This window comes from Bos javanicus, chromosome 9, assembly GCF_032452875.1.
Source record: "Bos javanicus breed banteng chromosome 9, ARS-OSU_banteng_1.0, whole genome shotgun sequence".
NCBI classification, from domain to species: domain Eukaryota; kingdom Metazoa; phylum Chordata; class Mammalia; order Artiodactyla; family Bovidae; genus Bos; species Bos javanicus.
The window spans coordinates 7854256-7870041 of record NC_083876.1 but is presented as its reverse complement, the minus strand read 5'-3'; the positions used below and the strand labels follow the sequence as shown (position 1 = coordinate 7870041).

General features: G+C 40.2%; 1 protein-coding gene across 2 annotated transcripts in view; it reads right to left on the bottom strand.

Moving 5' to 3' along the window:
• The window catches only part of ADGRB3 (adhesion G protein-coupled receptor B3), an 881695-nt gene that overhangs the window by 454562 nt on the left and 411347 nt on the right, over positions 1–15786 (bottom strand). For both annotated transcript variants that reach the window (XM_061427126.1, XM_061427127.1), the window contains exon 11: positions 3397–3591. In XM_061427126.1, coding sequence (XP_061283110.1) covers positions 3397–3591 — 195 coding nt within the window. The remainder of the gene's footprint in view (positions 1–3396; positions 3592–15786) is intronic.

Here is a 15786-nt window from a genome sequence, read left to right as displayed (position 1 = left end):
GAGTTTGAATGAACTCCGGGAGTTGGTGATGGACAGGGAGGCCTGGCGTGCTGCAATTCATAGGGTCGCAAAGAGTCAGACATGACTGAGCGACTGAACTGAACTGAACTGAACTGTGAAGGGAGACAGTGGTCCATGCTCATGGCTGGAGAGATAGGTTATCCAGGTACCGTGGATACACTAGAAGGCAAGACACAGGCTTTGGGTTGTCTTTCAGGCAACCTTGGAGCCCAGGTGAAGGGTTCTGACTTAATCATGACATAATCATGGCCATCCTAGGATAGCCAATGGGGCTTCCCTGGTGGATCTGCAGTAAAAGAATCCGCCTGCCAATGCAGGAGATTCAGGTTCAATCTGTGGGTTGAGAAGATCCCTGGAGAAGGAAACGGCAACCCACTCCAGTATTCTTGCCTGGGAAATTCTATGGACAGAGGAGCCTAGCCGGCTACATTCCACGGGGTGGCAAAAGTCGGACCTGACCTAGCAACTAAACAACCAGGACAACGGACATGATGAGTAGGGATGTAGGGAGAGATCTGAGGGAGTATGGAAGGAAAAAGGCCATGGAACTAATGCAGGCTGGGGTCACTGAAAGAAGGCAAAGTTAGGATACAGCAGTGGGAAAACAGGAAAGACAGATGGAAGAGGCACAGGATCGGCTGCCCATAAGGAAAGGAAGAGAAGGGAAAAGTCCAGATGATATTACAGGAGCAGCCTAAGGACCAGTAATTCTACCAAGGTGAAAATGCAAGAGAACATGGCACTTACGATGAATTTAGTTTATGTCATATGAAGTCTGATGAGCCAAGCCAATCACAAGTGCCCAGAGGCCCTGGGGAGTAAAGGCATAGAGGTTCTGGGTAAGGCTGTCATCAAGTAAAGACAACAAATACATCCAAAAGGTTTGTGCAAAATGGTTTGTGGAAGGTAGAATAAAAGAGGTGCAAAGTCCCCTGGGATTTTAGAGATGAGAAAGGTCATTTTCAGATCAAGTCTGGGGCTTGCAGGACTGGCCTTCAGAAAGACTTGCAGCAACTTCACCTGGAGTGGGACAGGCAGAGATGAAGAAGGACTTCCAGAAGAAGAAGGCTTCCAGGTGCCTGGAAAGACACCAGTCAAGACAGCAGAGTAGAAAAATGCAGCTCCTTTATGTGAGAAATGACCAGAACAGCACCTGCTGAGATTTTGTGTGCATGCCGAGGACTAACTACCGAGTAGGACAGAAAATCAGCAAGGTGTTTCTGACCAAGATAAAACAACACAATCACATTGCTCTATTTAAGTCAAACCAGCTGATGTCCATGACAAAGCCTCTGGTTACACTAATCGTTCACGGAGTCCATGCCCTCCAATGAGAAGTTCATTCACAACATGACCCCAACACAACCTGGTAATTGTAACTTAAGTACGATTAAAACCTTAAAGTCCTACATTCTTGACGGTACAGAGAGACCCAAGAGCTCAATGAGTGCAGCTTTCTGCCTGATGTTTCCTTTGTAAATACAAGAATCTGACGTGTTTTGAAATTACAATTTGTACCTTACGTGAAGGAGTTCACATGTAATTTTTACAATGTAAACGCTAATGGATAGAAGTATTTCAGAACTGAGGAGAAAAGTTGTACTTGGCTTACTTTATTACATTATTAGAACTGGAAAACTTTCATTCTTTGTAAAGCAGCAAAGTGTTAATTGATTAGTCATGTCTGACTCTATGCAACCCCATGAACTGTAGCCCGCCAGCCTCCTCTGTCCATGGAATTCTCCAGGCAACAATAGTAGAATGGGTAGCCATTGCTTTCTCCAGATCTTCCTGACCCAGGGATCAAACTGCATCTCATTGGAAAAGACCCTGATGCTGGGAAAGATTGAGGGCAGAAGAAGGGGGCAACAGAGGATGAGATGGTTGGATGGCATCACTGACTCAATGGACATGAGTTTGAGCAAACTCTGGGAGACAGTTAAGGACAGGGAAGCCTGGTGTGCCCCAGTCCATGACTTAGCCACCGAATAACAACAAAGTAATAAAAGTTTTGGGAGTTCCCTGTTAGTCCAGTGTGTTAGGAACCAAGTACTTTCACTGCAGGGGCCTGGGTTTAATCTTTGGTCGTGGAACTAAGTTCCTGCAAGCACTGCAGTGCAGCCAAAAAAAAAAAAAGAATTGAAATGCTCAAATGACAGTATCTTCTACTCTTCCTCCCTGTAATGCATTTTTACAGTTAGAAATGTATTCCTGGACACAGGTAATATAATATTATATATACCACAGCCCCTCTAATTCTTATTGCAGCTACTATGAACAGAATATTTATATAATTTAAGTACTATATGAATCTCTATACAAATTAGGGCACAGGTATTATTTATGAATAATTCCGTGATACCAAAAAGCATTCTATTCCTCTTTCCCTTCAATCTCTGGTCAAAACAAAGCAAAACAACAAACAAACAAACAAAATCCCCGAAAAAGCCCACCCTCTGCATTCTCTAAGTGAAATGCAAATAAAACTCCCAAAGAAGAGTGGGCTGAAAGAAAATTACCTGATGTGGGAGTTTTGCCAAACTATTATGTTAATGAACTTCATGCAGAGATACAGAAGAACATTATGCTGGAAACACAAAAACTAACTCAAAAACCAACTCAGTATTCTTGGCAGGAGTACATCTAGCCTACAGCACAAGAAAACTTAAGCTGAAATCCAAACTAGTGTTGCATCAAATATGCTTTGTTTGCCATTCAACAAGCTTGGTCTTAATGGCAAAGACAATTCTAAAATTGGATGAGTACTTAAGCTGTACTATGGGAAAAAAATCATGCCGTTCTAGAAGTTTGCCATAACAAGACAAACAGGCTGTTGAGGAGTTACTGAACTTATTTTCCTATCCAGGACAATTCTCTACTCGCCCAGCATTTTCAGGCAATAATTCCACAAAATTAAGTATGGCCTTCCCCCTTCTAATAACAAAACTCCAAACAAAACTTAAACCATGTCTTCTTTGCATGCTATAGTCAATGTGCTTTCATTATGCTTAATGTACTTTTAATAGTCTCCTATGGCAAGATGGTGTTATTAAGTGTGGGAATAAAAGATCCATGCTACAACCTTGAATTTACTATAGTGTCTTTTAGCCGATGGCTCAAATCACTTCACACACATTCTTACTCGCTCTCTCCTTGAGGTGCATTATGTTTGTTGGGGACACTGAAGGGTAGAATGACTAAGGAATTGGGGTCACTTCCACAGCTCATACTGCACACAGCTTGGATTCTTCCCCAACAGGAGGGAGCACACCCCGCTCCAGACCAGGAATCCTCCAAGGTGGCTGTACCAGCTTCTCAGGCCCATAAGTGATCCCAAGCTCACTTGGTATTCCTTCATGGAATTGCCTCCCTTACCTGGACGCCATCAGATGCAGGGATGTAACTTGCCCTTTTAAAGGTGTCTGTCACATTCCTGAGGATTTCAACCGACATCAGAAGATCGCCTGCATAGAAGTTTTTCCTCTGAGTTAAATCCAGCAGTGTCTTGGTGACCTGGGACATCCCATCACCCGCCAGCATTCTTTGCCCCTTTGCAAGGTGTTCTTTGATCTGTGATGGTCAACAGAACAGAATAAACATCAGAATCTTCATTACTGTTTCCCCACATAGCTTCATCAGACAAATGTGTTTAGAACTAAAGAGCTGACTTTCCAATAGCACTGCAAACCTTGGGAAGGTTTCAAAACTAAGTTGAATGTTTCCCACCCTAGCAAGGAAAAACTGCCAGAATCTGTGTCCACATTTTGGCAGGCTTGATGGACTTGCCTTTTCTAGTTTTCAGAAAACATAATTTAGCGTTTCGCAGGAAGCATGTATTAATTTAGGGTTTTAACTGAAATAAAAACAAAAAATAGCTTTGCACATGGTAAACATGGGAGGTTGTTCAGTGAGGTGTGAGCAGAGACGGGAGACTATAAACACGTCAAAATATCCTTTTGTATTTAAGAAGCTGAGTTTAATGACTTTTGCCTTACTTCTTAAAGTAAACACATCTTTATGTAGCAGCAAAAAAAGTTTTCACAATAACATTTAGCTTAAGATAGACATTTAGTTAAACTTTAGAAGTCTACTATGATGAACATGACTGAACACTAGATTAATTTAGCTTTATTTTAAAAAGGAATAAACAACAACAAAATAAAAATCTCTCAGCTAGGTTTTCAGCAGCAGAATGAATCATTGAGGTGCAAGACTTAAATTAGTTTGATGACCGGAGAAATACACTGTCAGTTTTCATATTTGCTTATCATCCAGTCCAAGGGAAGAAAAGCATCTTATCACACGGAAGAATGTTACAGTAAAAGTATAGCAAGGATAAATTTACTTATTTAATAGATACACTAGCAAGGATACACTCATAGCAACGATACACTATATGTTTACTTATTTAATAGAAGGTTAATCTTGATCATCCCATTGCTAAATTTGTGATAACGTTAACTTATCAAAAGATCATGAAATACTTAGGAACTAACACAGCAGAGAAAGACTGGCCTAGAAAGGTTCAAGTATAATACTATAACCATCAATTTCCCATTAAGAAAAGTGTTAACAAATCCTTTGAGGTACAGCAATCAATCTGAATTAATTTTGGAGTTAGGAATTTTCTTTAAAATGTATTTTTAGGTGCTTCCTTGACACTTCAGACATTTAAATTTTCCTTAGCCTCTAAAACTCTAAACATATTTTAGGAAAATAAAAATCTTCAGAGACATGCTCTGTTATTTGTGTTACATTAAAAACATAACATGTTAATGGAGTTTATTTCTTCCCATTTTCTTATTCCTCTCCTGGTCTCCCCTCAGTGCCAGCCATCAACACCTGACCCAGAGAATGGATGGTCCAGCAATGATCCAGCGGTTGCTTCTCTCTGTGGTCTCAATGCTTGTCGCTATGGAGTGATACTTAATCTAAGATGCAGACACTGTGTTGGCCAATCAGAAAGAACGCTGATCCCCCAGTAGAAGCAGACTGGGGTACTATGAAGATATGTGCTACCAGGCTGAACTCCAGGCCTGCCTCTAAACTAGTGATAACTCAGAAATTTTCTATTCAGGTTACATGTGCCATAATGTCATATTGTTTGCACTGGATATGCCACCCATTCCTCTCTCTCTCTTTTTTTTTTTTTTTTACCACTCAGATAGTCCTGGTTCTTCTCAATATCTGAACTGAGTTAATCAGCTCCTTCTGTGTGGTCTTAACTCATACATCCATCAGCTACTCTATCACACTGAATTAAATATAATAATTTGCTTATATGTCTTCTGTCCCAGTAGTCTTTCTGAACTTTAAGGGTAGGCTTTCTGCCTTGTTCATAGCCTTAGAATATAGAACAATAAAAGTATGCTAGAGTGAACTCAGGTATGATATTCCGACTATATCTTTATGATGGAATACGATAGAATGGGCTTTAAAGCCAGGGTTGCCTAGGTTTTTATTTAAACATTTCAACTTACTATTTATATAATTGAAGTCATCGGAGACTCAGTTTGTCATGTCTCTTCTCAGCCTTGAAAAATATGCCTATACGGTTTCAAGTTTTAAAAACATATATATTTTTAATTAAAATAAACCCACACAAGCCTCCATAGTCAGCACAGCTATAGCATACAGAAAAGCAACTAGTTCATCGTGATCTGCATGCCTAAGAGATCTAGTTCCTGGAGACTCACACTTTTCCTCTGATTCACTGTGTTCTGGTCACTCTGGTCTTTTTCATCTTCCTCAATTTTAAGTACATGCTTGTCTCAGGGTCTTTACCCTGCTTTTCCTTTTGTCTGGAACAGTCTTCCCACAGAGATCCACATGTGTTCTTGTCATTTCCTCACAGAAGTCTTACCTGACTTCCTATCTAAAAGGCATCCTTATCATTCTCAATTATCTTACCTTTTTTTTTTTTACTTAGGTATTAATTTAGCTTTTCAAAAAATATCTTACCTTCTTTGTGCTTAACCTTAGCCTACCATTGTGCTAGATCTAATGTCTCATTGAGATCTTATGTCTCATTTATTTTTCTGCTTCTCACATTAGAACAGAAGCCATGTGAAAGAAGAGATTCTTGTGTATTATGTTTACAGTTATACTCTCAGTTCCTAGTGGACTTAATATGTTGGACAAATTAGTAAATGAATTATTGAATGATTCCTCCTAAGCTCATTAAGTTTTTGGGATTAAGTTGTTGTTCAACCGCTAAGTCGTGTCTAACTCTTTGTGACCCCATGGACCGTAGCACGCCAGGCTTCTCTGTCTTCTACTATCTCCAGAAGTTTCCTCAAATTCATGCCCATTGAGTCCAGGATGCTGTCTAACCATCTCATCTTCTGCTGCCCCCTTCTCCTTTTACCTTCATTTTCCCCAGCATCAGGTTTTGATTTTTCCCAATGAGTTGGCAAAAGTCCTGGAGCTTCAGTTTTAGCATCAGTCCTTTTAATGAATATTCAGGGTTGTTTGCCTTTATGATTGACTAGTTTGAACTCCTTACAGTCCCAGGAACTCTCAAGAATCTCTCCAGCATCACAATTCAAATGCATCAATTCTTTGGTACTCAGCCTTCTTCATGGTTTAATTCTCACGTCTGTATATGACTACTGGAAAAACCACAGCTTTGACTAGATGAACCTTCTTTGGCAAATGGATATCTGTTTTTTAATATGCTATCTAGGTTTGTCATAGCTTTTCTTCCAAGCACCAAGTGTGTTTTAATTTCTATGGGATTAAGTTAGGCACACTTGGAAAGTTGTCCTAAGCTGTCCCACAGCAAGTCCATAGAAAACACTGGTATCAGAGAGCATAAGATAAATAAACTCCCTGACCTGCAGAGACAGTGCAGCTCTTGGACTCAAAAGTATCTGCTTCAGTAGGTACAGTGTGATGGTAAAGCAAAATGAAGTTAATAAAGTCTACCCTAAATAATTTTGCAGACCTCAGTTCTCAGTTTGGTGCTCGCAGTACAAATCACAGCTGAGATGCTCAAAGCCAAGGAACACTTAGACAGTTCTCCACTAGGAACGTGGGGTAGCAATGATTGCCAAGGTAAACATCTGACTATTCAACTCAGCTGCCCATCTATTATTTTGTCAATCCCCTCCTATGCCCTGGAGGAGGAAATGGCAACCCACCCCAGTATTCTTGCCTAGAAAGCTACATTCATGGAGGAGCCTGGTGGACTATGGTCCATGGAGGCACAAAGAGTCAGACACGGCTGAGCAACTGAGCATGAGCACCTATACTGGTGAGAGTGTGATTCATATGGACATAATGCATCCTTCCCCTCAGACAAAAGCATCACAACATTGACTTGAATCTTGGGGAATGCACCATTCAGACATGTTTTCTGTTTGCAATAAAAATAATACAGAGAGCTTCGGATGTCTCAACTAATCAGAGCTAGGAAAGGCAGACTTTCATGTCTGGGTCAGCACCAAATTTGGCCCAGTCAGTAGAAATTAGTCATTGCCAGCTGACAGCTGCTTAGCAGGCTTATGTAGAATGAGCTGTTCTCAGTCTTGATCTTTGAGACAGATGACCAGACCACAAACCAGCTCTCACAACTGATACTAATTAGCATCCTTCCTGGCATTGTCTATATATGGAAGGCATTCAGAACAAATACCTTGTAATATTGGTACACAGTAGCATAGGATACTGGTAGCGTTTTTAAAGGATATAAAGGGTATTTGGGTAAGACACATTCAGAATGTATTTAGGTGAAAAACAATTACAGTTTCTTGACCTTCCTTCCATAACTCAAGAGTTCCTACCTTGGGCCTACCCTTTCACCACTTTTTTCCAGAGTGATGAATCCATGTTTATCTCCTGGACTTTTTTCTCTTTTCTGGATCATGAAGAAATAGAGTTCAAAGTGGGTTTGCTCACCTCATCTTTCTTTGTTTCATACTGTTCCTCATTTGCATCTTCTGTTCTCATCTCCATGATATAATCCTTTGGTTAAACCTCAATGATTTTGAATCCCACTCATTCTTCAGTCTTCATTCTTTTCCAGTCTTTCCTTCTCTCAAAATATAGCCTGACTTTGGTACCTTATTTATATACCAATAACTTATCTTGTTTGGAGAAAGGCATGGCAACCTACCCCAGTATTTTTGCCTGGAGAATCCCATGGACAGAGGAATTTGGTGGGCTACAGTCCATAGGGTCGCAAGAGTCAAACATAACTGAGAAACACACACACACACACCCCTCATCTTGCTATTTCCTTTGAACTAATCTTTGTTTGTCTTCAAAATCAAAATCAGAAGTATGAAATTTGACTTGAATCCCACAATTCTTTAAGCTGAAAATTAAACTCAACAATTACCTTCTAAGCATTCTCTCTGAAAATCTTAGGAGCACACTAGGTTTAAAGAACAGTTGGAATCATCAAACCTGGATTTAAATGTCGTCCAAGGGCTTCCCAGTTGGCTCAGTGGTAAAGAATCTGCCTGCCAATGCGGGAGACATGGGTCAGGTCCCTGATCCGGGAAGATCCCACATGATTCACAGCAACCACTAAGTCTGTGCGCTAGAATCCAGGAGCCACAACTACTGAGCCCACCTGCTCCAACGACTGAAGCCCATGTGCCCTGGAATCCCTGCTCCACAGCAAAGAGGAGCCGCCATGATGAGAGGCTCTCACACCATGACTAGAGATCAGCCTCCACTTGCCTTAACTAGAGAGCAAAGTCTGTACAGCAAGAAAGATCCAGCAGAGCCCAAAACAAATAAATTAATGAATCATTTGATTTGTCTGCTAAAACAACCAAATATCTTCAGTTGCTAGGGTGGGCTAACACAAAGAGATTAAAAATGGATACAGCGACTGTTTTCCCTTCTTATCTTCAATTTCTAACTTCTCTAAATACTAGCTATGTTATGTTTCTCATATCCATCCTTCTTACCTGTGGGCAAGATGGAATCTGGTACAGGCTTCAAGGCCTATCATCACACTCTTAACAATACTCTCCTAACTGGTTTAACTGAGTGAGTCTTTCCCCAAGCTAATTATCCTACGTTTCACATCTCTGAACAAGTTGCTTCTCTTCTGGGGGGAAAAAAAAAAAAAGTCCACCAAAAAAATCCATCCATTTTCATATTAAATCAAATATGCCCTTTATTATTTAACTTACAAGGCCAAACAAATATAATCCTAACCAACAATTCCAATCTTTTATCTGTCTCATTTCATTCATCCAACCCTAATCTTCTATTACTTCTATCCAGTGAGTTATCGTTTCAGTCTTTACATCTTTATTGCTTGTTAATAATTCAATCCACTTTAATTTTGAACTCTTCATACTAGTCTTTACTTTTATTATTGTTGACTTTTAAAACCAGCAATATATTTAATCTATTTATTCACTACTGCTTCTCAACCACCGATTCTTTAATTCTCTTCTTCTTTCAGAGCATATTTTCCTTTTTTCTAATCATTTAGTAAGGTTCTATGAATGGTAACTCATTCAATCTCTGATGTACTTTACATAAAAATTATACTCATTTTCAATTGATCTTTTATGTGAGAATGTTTTTATTTCCCTTTTAGCATTTTTATAATGTGATTCCGTGTCTCTCTCGTTGCAAGTTACACAGTTGATCTTTTGTAGATTACCAGTCTTTTCTTAATGGTAGTTTTTAGTATTTTTCATTTTGTTTTTAGCACAATACAGATTAAGTTACTATGGACTTGCATATATTTATTCACAATTCTTTTAAATCCGAATATATTATCTGTCTTCCACATTGGAAAATTCTTAAGTACTAATTCATAATGCATCTCTATGTACTCTACTTCTGGATCACATTTCCGTTACATTATATACATTTCTATTAAATGTACACTAAACTGTCTCATTTTACTCTTATTTTTCTAAGTTCTCTATCACTCTTTTCATTTCTGTATCTATTCTGGCTTCTGCATGATCTTTTTCCAAACTAACTTCCAATCACTAATTCTTTCTTCAACTATATCTAACTGGTTCTTTATTCTGCTCATTCGTTTCAGTGACATTATTTTCCACTTATAGAAGTTCTAGATCATTTTTTTCACAGTGTTGCATTTTTTAACTGTGCCTTCTGTTCTTTTATTGCTCAAATTATTTTCAACAAATACATGATCATTTCTTTCATATTTTCTAATATTTCTACTTGCATCACTGATTCCCTTGATTCTTGTGTTTGCTAACTCTCCCTCATGATATTTGATATTATCAACTCATATTCATTGAGGTGTGTTTATCTTTCGGGACCTTCGTGCTTGTTGGTTTGTGAAAGAGTTGTTAGGGACTAGCCTGAGGGTGAGGGCCTCAGGCAATTCAATGATACTGTATCACTTTATGTTAATCTCCATGTTAATTCCTTCTATTTATAGTTCAGCTAGCCTTTCAGTTTCTGAAAGGTAATTTCTTCCCTCTTCTTCCTAAAATCTTGTATAAACTTAATTTTTTTAGACCCATCATAGACCTATAGAGTTTGTTTCATCCATGAAGCCAGAGCAGTCAAGATAGTGCCAGCTTGTTGCAGGGAGCTTGGTTCAGCTTGTTCCACAACTTAGCCTTGTGCAGGCCATGACTCATGTGGAAGGTGCTCTTGTCACCAGATCTAACAAAGCTTTAGAAACTCAACTTCCAGTACCCAGGACTCATGCATAATCAGAAATCCTCCCAGGCTGCTCCCAGGAAGTATTAACTTCCCCCTATGACTCTCGCATTCATTTCTTCTTTTCCTTCACTCCTGATACCTAAATATTTCTGTCTTTCTTTTGAGCTCAGTTATCATGCACCTTTTAAAAACAGTCTTGATGTAGTTTTATGCAGAACCTCAGCATGATCTGTGAAGTATTATGTTGGTCTACCCCACTGTTCCTCTACTGCCGTGGGTCCCTAATGCCAAACAGAATAAACTACTCACCATTCCCAAAGAAAGCCCAGGGATTCTGCTGTTACTCCCTGAATTATGTGCTTCTATGACTTTAAATGTTTTCTCCAAATCCTTTTGTTAAATTGTTATCTTTCTTTTCTCCTTCCTGAATTCTTTTCAGATAACTGCAATCATGATATGATCTGTACTTTCAAACCTCATAGAAGTGATCTTGCTCTATCTTACAATATTATAGTGTTTGTGTTCTTATCTCATCCATTCTATTAGACTGTAAACTCCAAAGGGCCTGTAGTTTCTTTTTCAATTTGTTTACCCTGTAATTTCCAGCACATTGTCTGAGGCACAAAGGTATCTTCTCAAAGTGCTTGTTAAATGAAACCAAAACCATAGAAGATTTTTCTTTTTTCCTTCTGTAACTGTGATCTTCAAAAGTAGACAATGTAAAAACATAGCTGTCCATGATTATTCAAAACAAAGAAGTATGTGATAATTAGGGAACATTTACATTTCCTGACAGAACTGCCTTTTAAGAGCTATTCAATTAATATAAGTAGGCAAATTTTAAATTTCTACAGTTGTTAAATTTCTACAGTTGGAAACCTTTTGAAAAATAATAGCAACAATTACCACAAAATATAATAGCATTTATTAAGTGCCTATTTTATGGCAAACATGGGACTAAGCATTTTACCTGATTTATCTCATTTGAGTTTTAAAACAATTGGAGGTGCTGTAATTACCCACATTTAACACAGACATGCTGTGGTGAGATGCCTTCCTGAGGAACACACAGCTCGTAAACTGTCCCAAGATTTGAGCTCAGGCAGTTGGATTCCAGGGTCCATACACTTAACCATTACACATTTAACTCAGGTTTTATACAACACTTTTGTTAGAAACTGTTAAAATGCTTTAATATTTAGAAGTTATCCTCAAACATGCTTGTTTTGACACTAAATCTTTTTCATATGAAAAAAGAATATAAAAATAAAGAGGCTTGGCAAGCAACTTTCCAGGCTGCTGAGATGCTGTCAATTATTAAGTAGTGGTCGTTAATTTGAAATGCAGTGTGGAGGTGTTCCTAAAGTCATTTACCAATCTCTATAAAAGATTTTATAGATATTGGAGTGGCAGCTGCATGGTGCTGGAGCAGCACCTGCATGGCACTGGGGTGACTTTGAGGAGATACCCCACATCCAAGGGCAAAAGAGAAGCCCCAGCAAGATGGTAGGAGGGGCGAAATCACGTTAGGATCAAACCCCACACCTGCCAGAGACACTCAGAGGGCTCAAACATAGCTTGTGTGCACCAGGACCCAGAGATCGCACAGAGACTGAGACAGACTATGTCTGAGTGTCTTTTGAGGAGATACAGGTCAGCAGTGGCCTGCTGCAGGGGCAGGGGATCTGGGTGCTGCAGACGTGGGTATGGCATAAGCCACCTGATGGAGGAGGTCACCATTAACCCTGCCATAGAGCCACCAGAACTTACACAGGACTGGGAAACAGACTCTTGGAGGGCACAAACAGACCTTTGTGCACCAGGATCCAGAGAAAGGAGCAGTGACCCCACAAGAGACTGACCCAGACTTGCCTGTGAGTATCCAGCAGTCTCCAGTGGAGGCATGGGCTGTGGTGGCCTGGTGCAGGGTTGGGGGCACTGACTGGGACCTTCTGAATGAAGTCACCATTATCCTCATTATCTCCACCATAGTTTGGCCTTAGGTCAAATAACAGGGAGGGAACACAGCCCCACCCTTTAACAGAAAATTGGATTAAAGATTTTCTCAGCCTGGCCCCACCCATTAGAACAAGACCCAATTTTCCCCTCAATCAGTCCCTCCCATCAAAAGCTTCCCTAAGTCTCTTATCCTTCTCCATCAGAGGGCAGACAGAATGAAAACCACAATCACAGAAAACTAACCAATCTGATCACATAGACCACAGCCTTGTCTAACTCAGTGAACCATGCCAGGTAGGGCCACCCAAGACTGAAAGGTCATGGTGGAGAGTTCTGACAAAATGTGGTCCACTGGAGAAGGGAATGGCAAACCACTTCAGTACTCTTGCCTTGAGAACCCCATGAACAGTATGAAAAGGCAAAGAGATAGGACACTGAAAGATGAACTCCCCAGGTTGGTAGGTGCCCAATATGCTACTGGAGATCAGTGGAGAAACAACTCCAGAAAGAATGAAGAGACAGAGGCAAAGCAAAATCAACACCCAGTTGTGGTTGGGAATGGTGATGGAAGCAAGGTCTGATGCTGTAAAGAGCAATCTTGCATAGGAACCTGGAATGTTAGGTCCATGAATCAAGGCAAATTGGAAGTGGTCAAACAGGAGATCGGAGAAGGTGATGGCACCCCACTCCAGTACTCTTGCCTGGAAAATCCCATGGACAGAGGAGCCTGGTAGGCTGCAGTCCATGGGGTCGCAAACAGTCGTACATGACTGAGCGACTTCACTTTCAATTTTCACTTTCATGCATTGGAGAAGGAAATGGCAACCCACTCCAGTGTTCTTGCCTGGAGAATCCCAGGGATGGGGGAGTCTGGTGGGCTGCCGTCTATGGGGTCGCACAGAGTCGGACACGACTGAAGTGACTTAGCAGCAGCAGCAAACAGGAGATGGCAAGAGTGAACGTCGGCATTCTATGAATCAGCAAACTAAGATGGACTAGAATGGGTGAATTTAACTCAGATGACCATTATATCTACTACTGTAGGCAGGAATCCCTTAGAAGAAATGGAGTAGCCATCATTGTCAGCAAGAGTCTGAAAGGTAGTACTTGGATGCAATCTCAAAAATGACAAAATGATCTCTGTTCTTTTCCTAGGCAAACCATTTAATATCAAAGTAATGCAAGTCTATGCCTCGACAAGTAATGCTGAAGAAGCTGAATTTGAACAGTCCTACGAAAACCTAAAAGGCCTTCTAGAACTAACACCCAAAAAAGATGACATTTTCATTATTGGGGACTGGAATGCAAAAGTAGGAAGTCAAGAAATACCTGGAGTAACAGGCAAATTTGGCCTTGGAATACAGAATGAAGCAGGGCAAAGGCTAAGAGAGTTTTGCCAAGAGAATGCACTGGTCATAGCAAACACCCTCTTCCAACAACACAAGAGAAGACTCTACACATATACATCACCAGATGGTCAATACTGAAATCAGACTGATTATATTCTTTGCAGCCAAAGATGGAGAAGCTCTATACAGTCAGCAAAAACAAGACCGGGAGCTGACTGTGGCTCAGATCATGAACTCCTTATTGCCAAATTCAGACTTAAACTGAAGAAAGTAGGGAAAACCACTAGACCATTCAGGTATGTCCTTAATCAAATCCCTTAAGATTATATAGTGGAAGTGGCAAATAGATTCAAGGGATTAGATCTGATAGACAGAGTGCCTGAAGAACTATGGACGGAGGTTTGTGACATTGTACAGGAGGCAGTGATTAAGACCATCCCTAAGAAAAGGAAATTCATAAAGCCAAAGTGGCTGTCTGAGGAGGCCTTACAAACAGCTGAGAAAAGAAGAGACAGGAAAGGCAAAGGAGAAAAGGAAAGATATAGTCATTTGAATGCAGAGTTCCAAAGAATAGCAAGGGGAGACAAAGCCTTCCTCAGTGATCAATGCGAAGAAGTAGAGGAAAACAACAGAATAGGAAAGACTAGAGATCTCTTTAAGAAAATTAGAGAACCTCGGGAACATTTCATGCAAAGATGTGCTTAATAAAGGACAGAAATGGTATGGACCTACCAGAAGCAGAAGATATTAAGAAGAGGTGGCAAGAATACACAGAAGAACTATACAAAAAAGAACTTAATGACCCAGATAATCATTGGGTCATTGTGATTGTATGTGACTGGTGTGATTACTCACCTAGAGCCAGACATCCAGGAATGAGAAGTCAAGTGGGCCTTAGGAAGCATCACTATGAACAAAGCTAGTGGAGGTGATGGAATTCCAGTTGAGCTATTTCAAATCCTAAAAGATGATGCTGTGAAAGTGCTGCACTCAATATGCCAGCAAAATTGGAAAACTCAGCAGTGGCCTTAGGACTGGAAAAGGTCAGTTTTCATTCCAATCCCAAAGAAAGGCAATGCCAAAGAATGCTCAAACTACCACACCATTGCACTAATCTCACATGCTAGTAAAGTAATGCCCAAAATTCTCCAAGCCAGGCTTCAACAGTACATGAATGGTGAACTTCCAGATGTTCAAGCTGGATTTAGAAACGGCAGGGGAAACAGAGAACAAATTGCAAACATCCATTGGATCATCGAACAAGCAATAGAATTCCAGAAAAACATCAACTTCTGTTTTATTGGCTATGCCAAAGCCCTTGACTGTGTGGACCACAAAAACTCTAGAAAATTCTTCAAGAGATGGGACTACCAGACCACTTGACTTGCCTCCTGAGAAATCTGTATGCAGGTCAAGAAGCAACAGTTAGAACTGGACATGGAACAGACTGGTTCCAAAAAGGAAAAGGAGTATGTCAAGGCTGTATACTGTCACCCTGCTTATTTAACTTCTATGCACAGTACATCATGAGAAATGCCAGATTGGATGAAGCACAAGCTGGAATCAAGGTTACTGGGAGAAATATCAATAATCTCAGATATGCAGATGACACCACCCTTATGGCAGAAAGTGAAGAACTAAAGAGCCTCTTGATGAAAGTGAAAGTAGAGAGTGAAAAAGTTGGCTTAAAACTCAACATTCAGAAAACTAAGATCATGGCATCTGGTCCCATCACTTCATGGCAAATAGATGGGGAAACAATGGAAACAATGTCAGACTTTATTTTTTGGGGCTCCAAAATCATTGCAGATGCTGACTGCAGCCATGAAATTAAAAG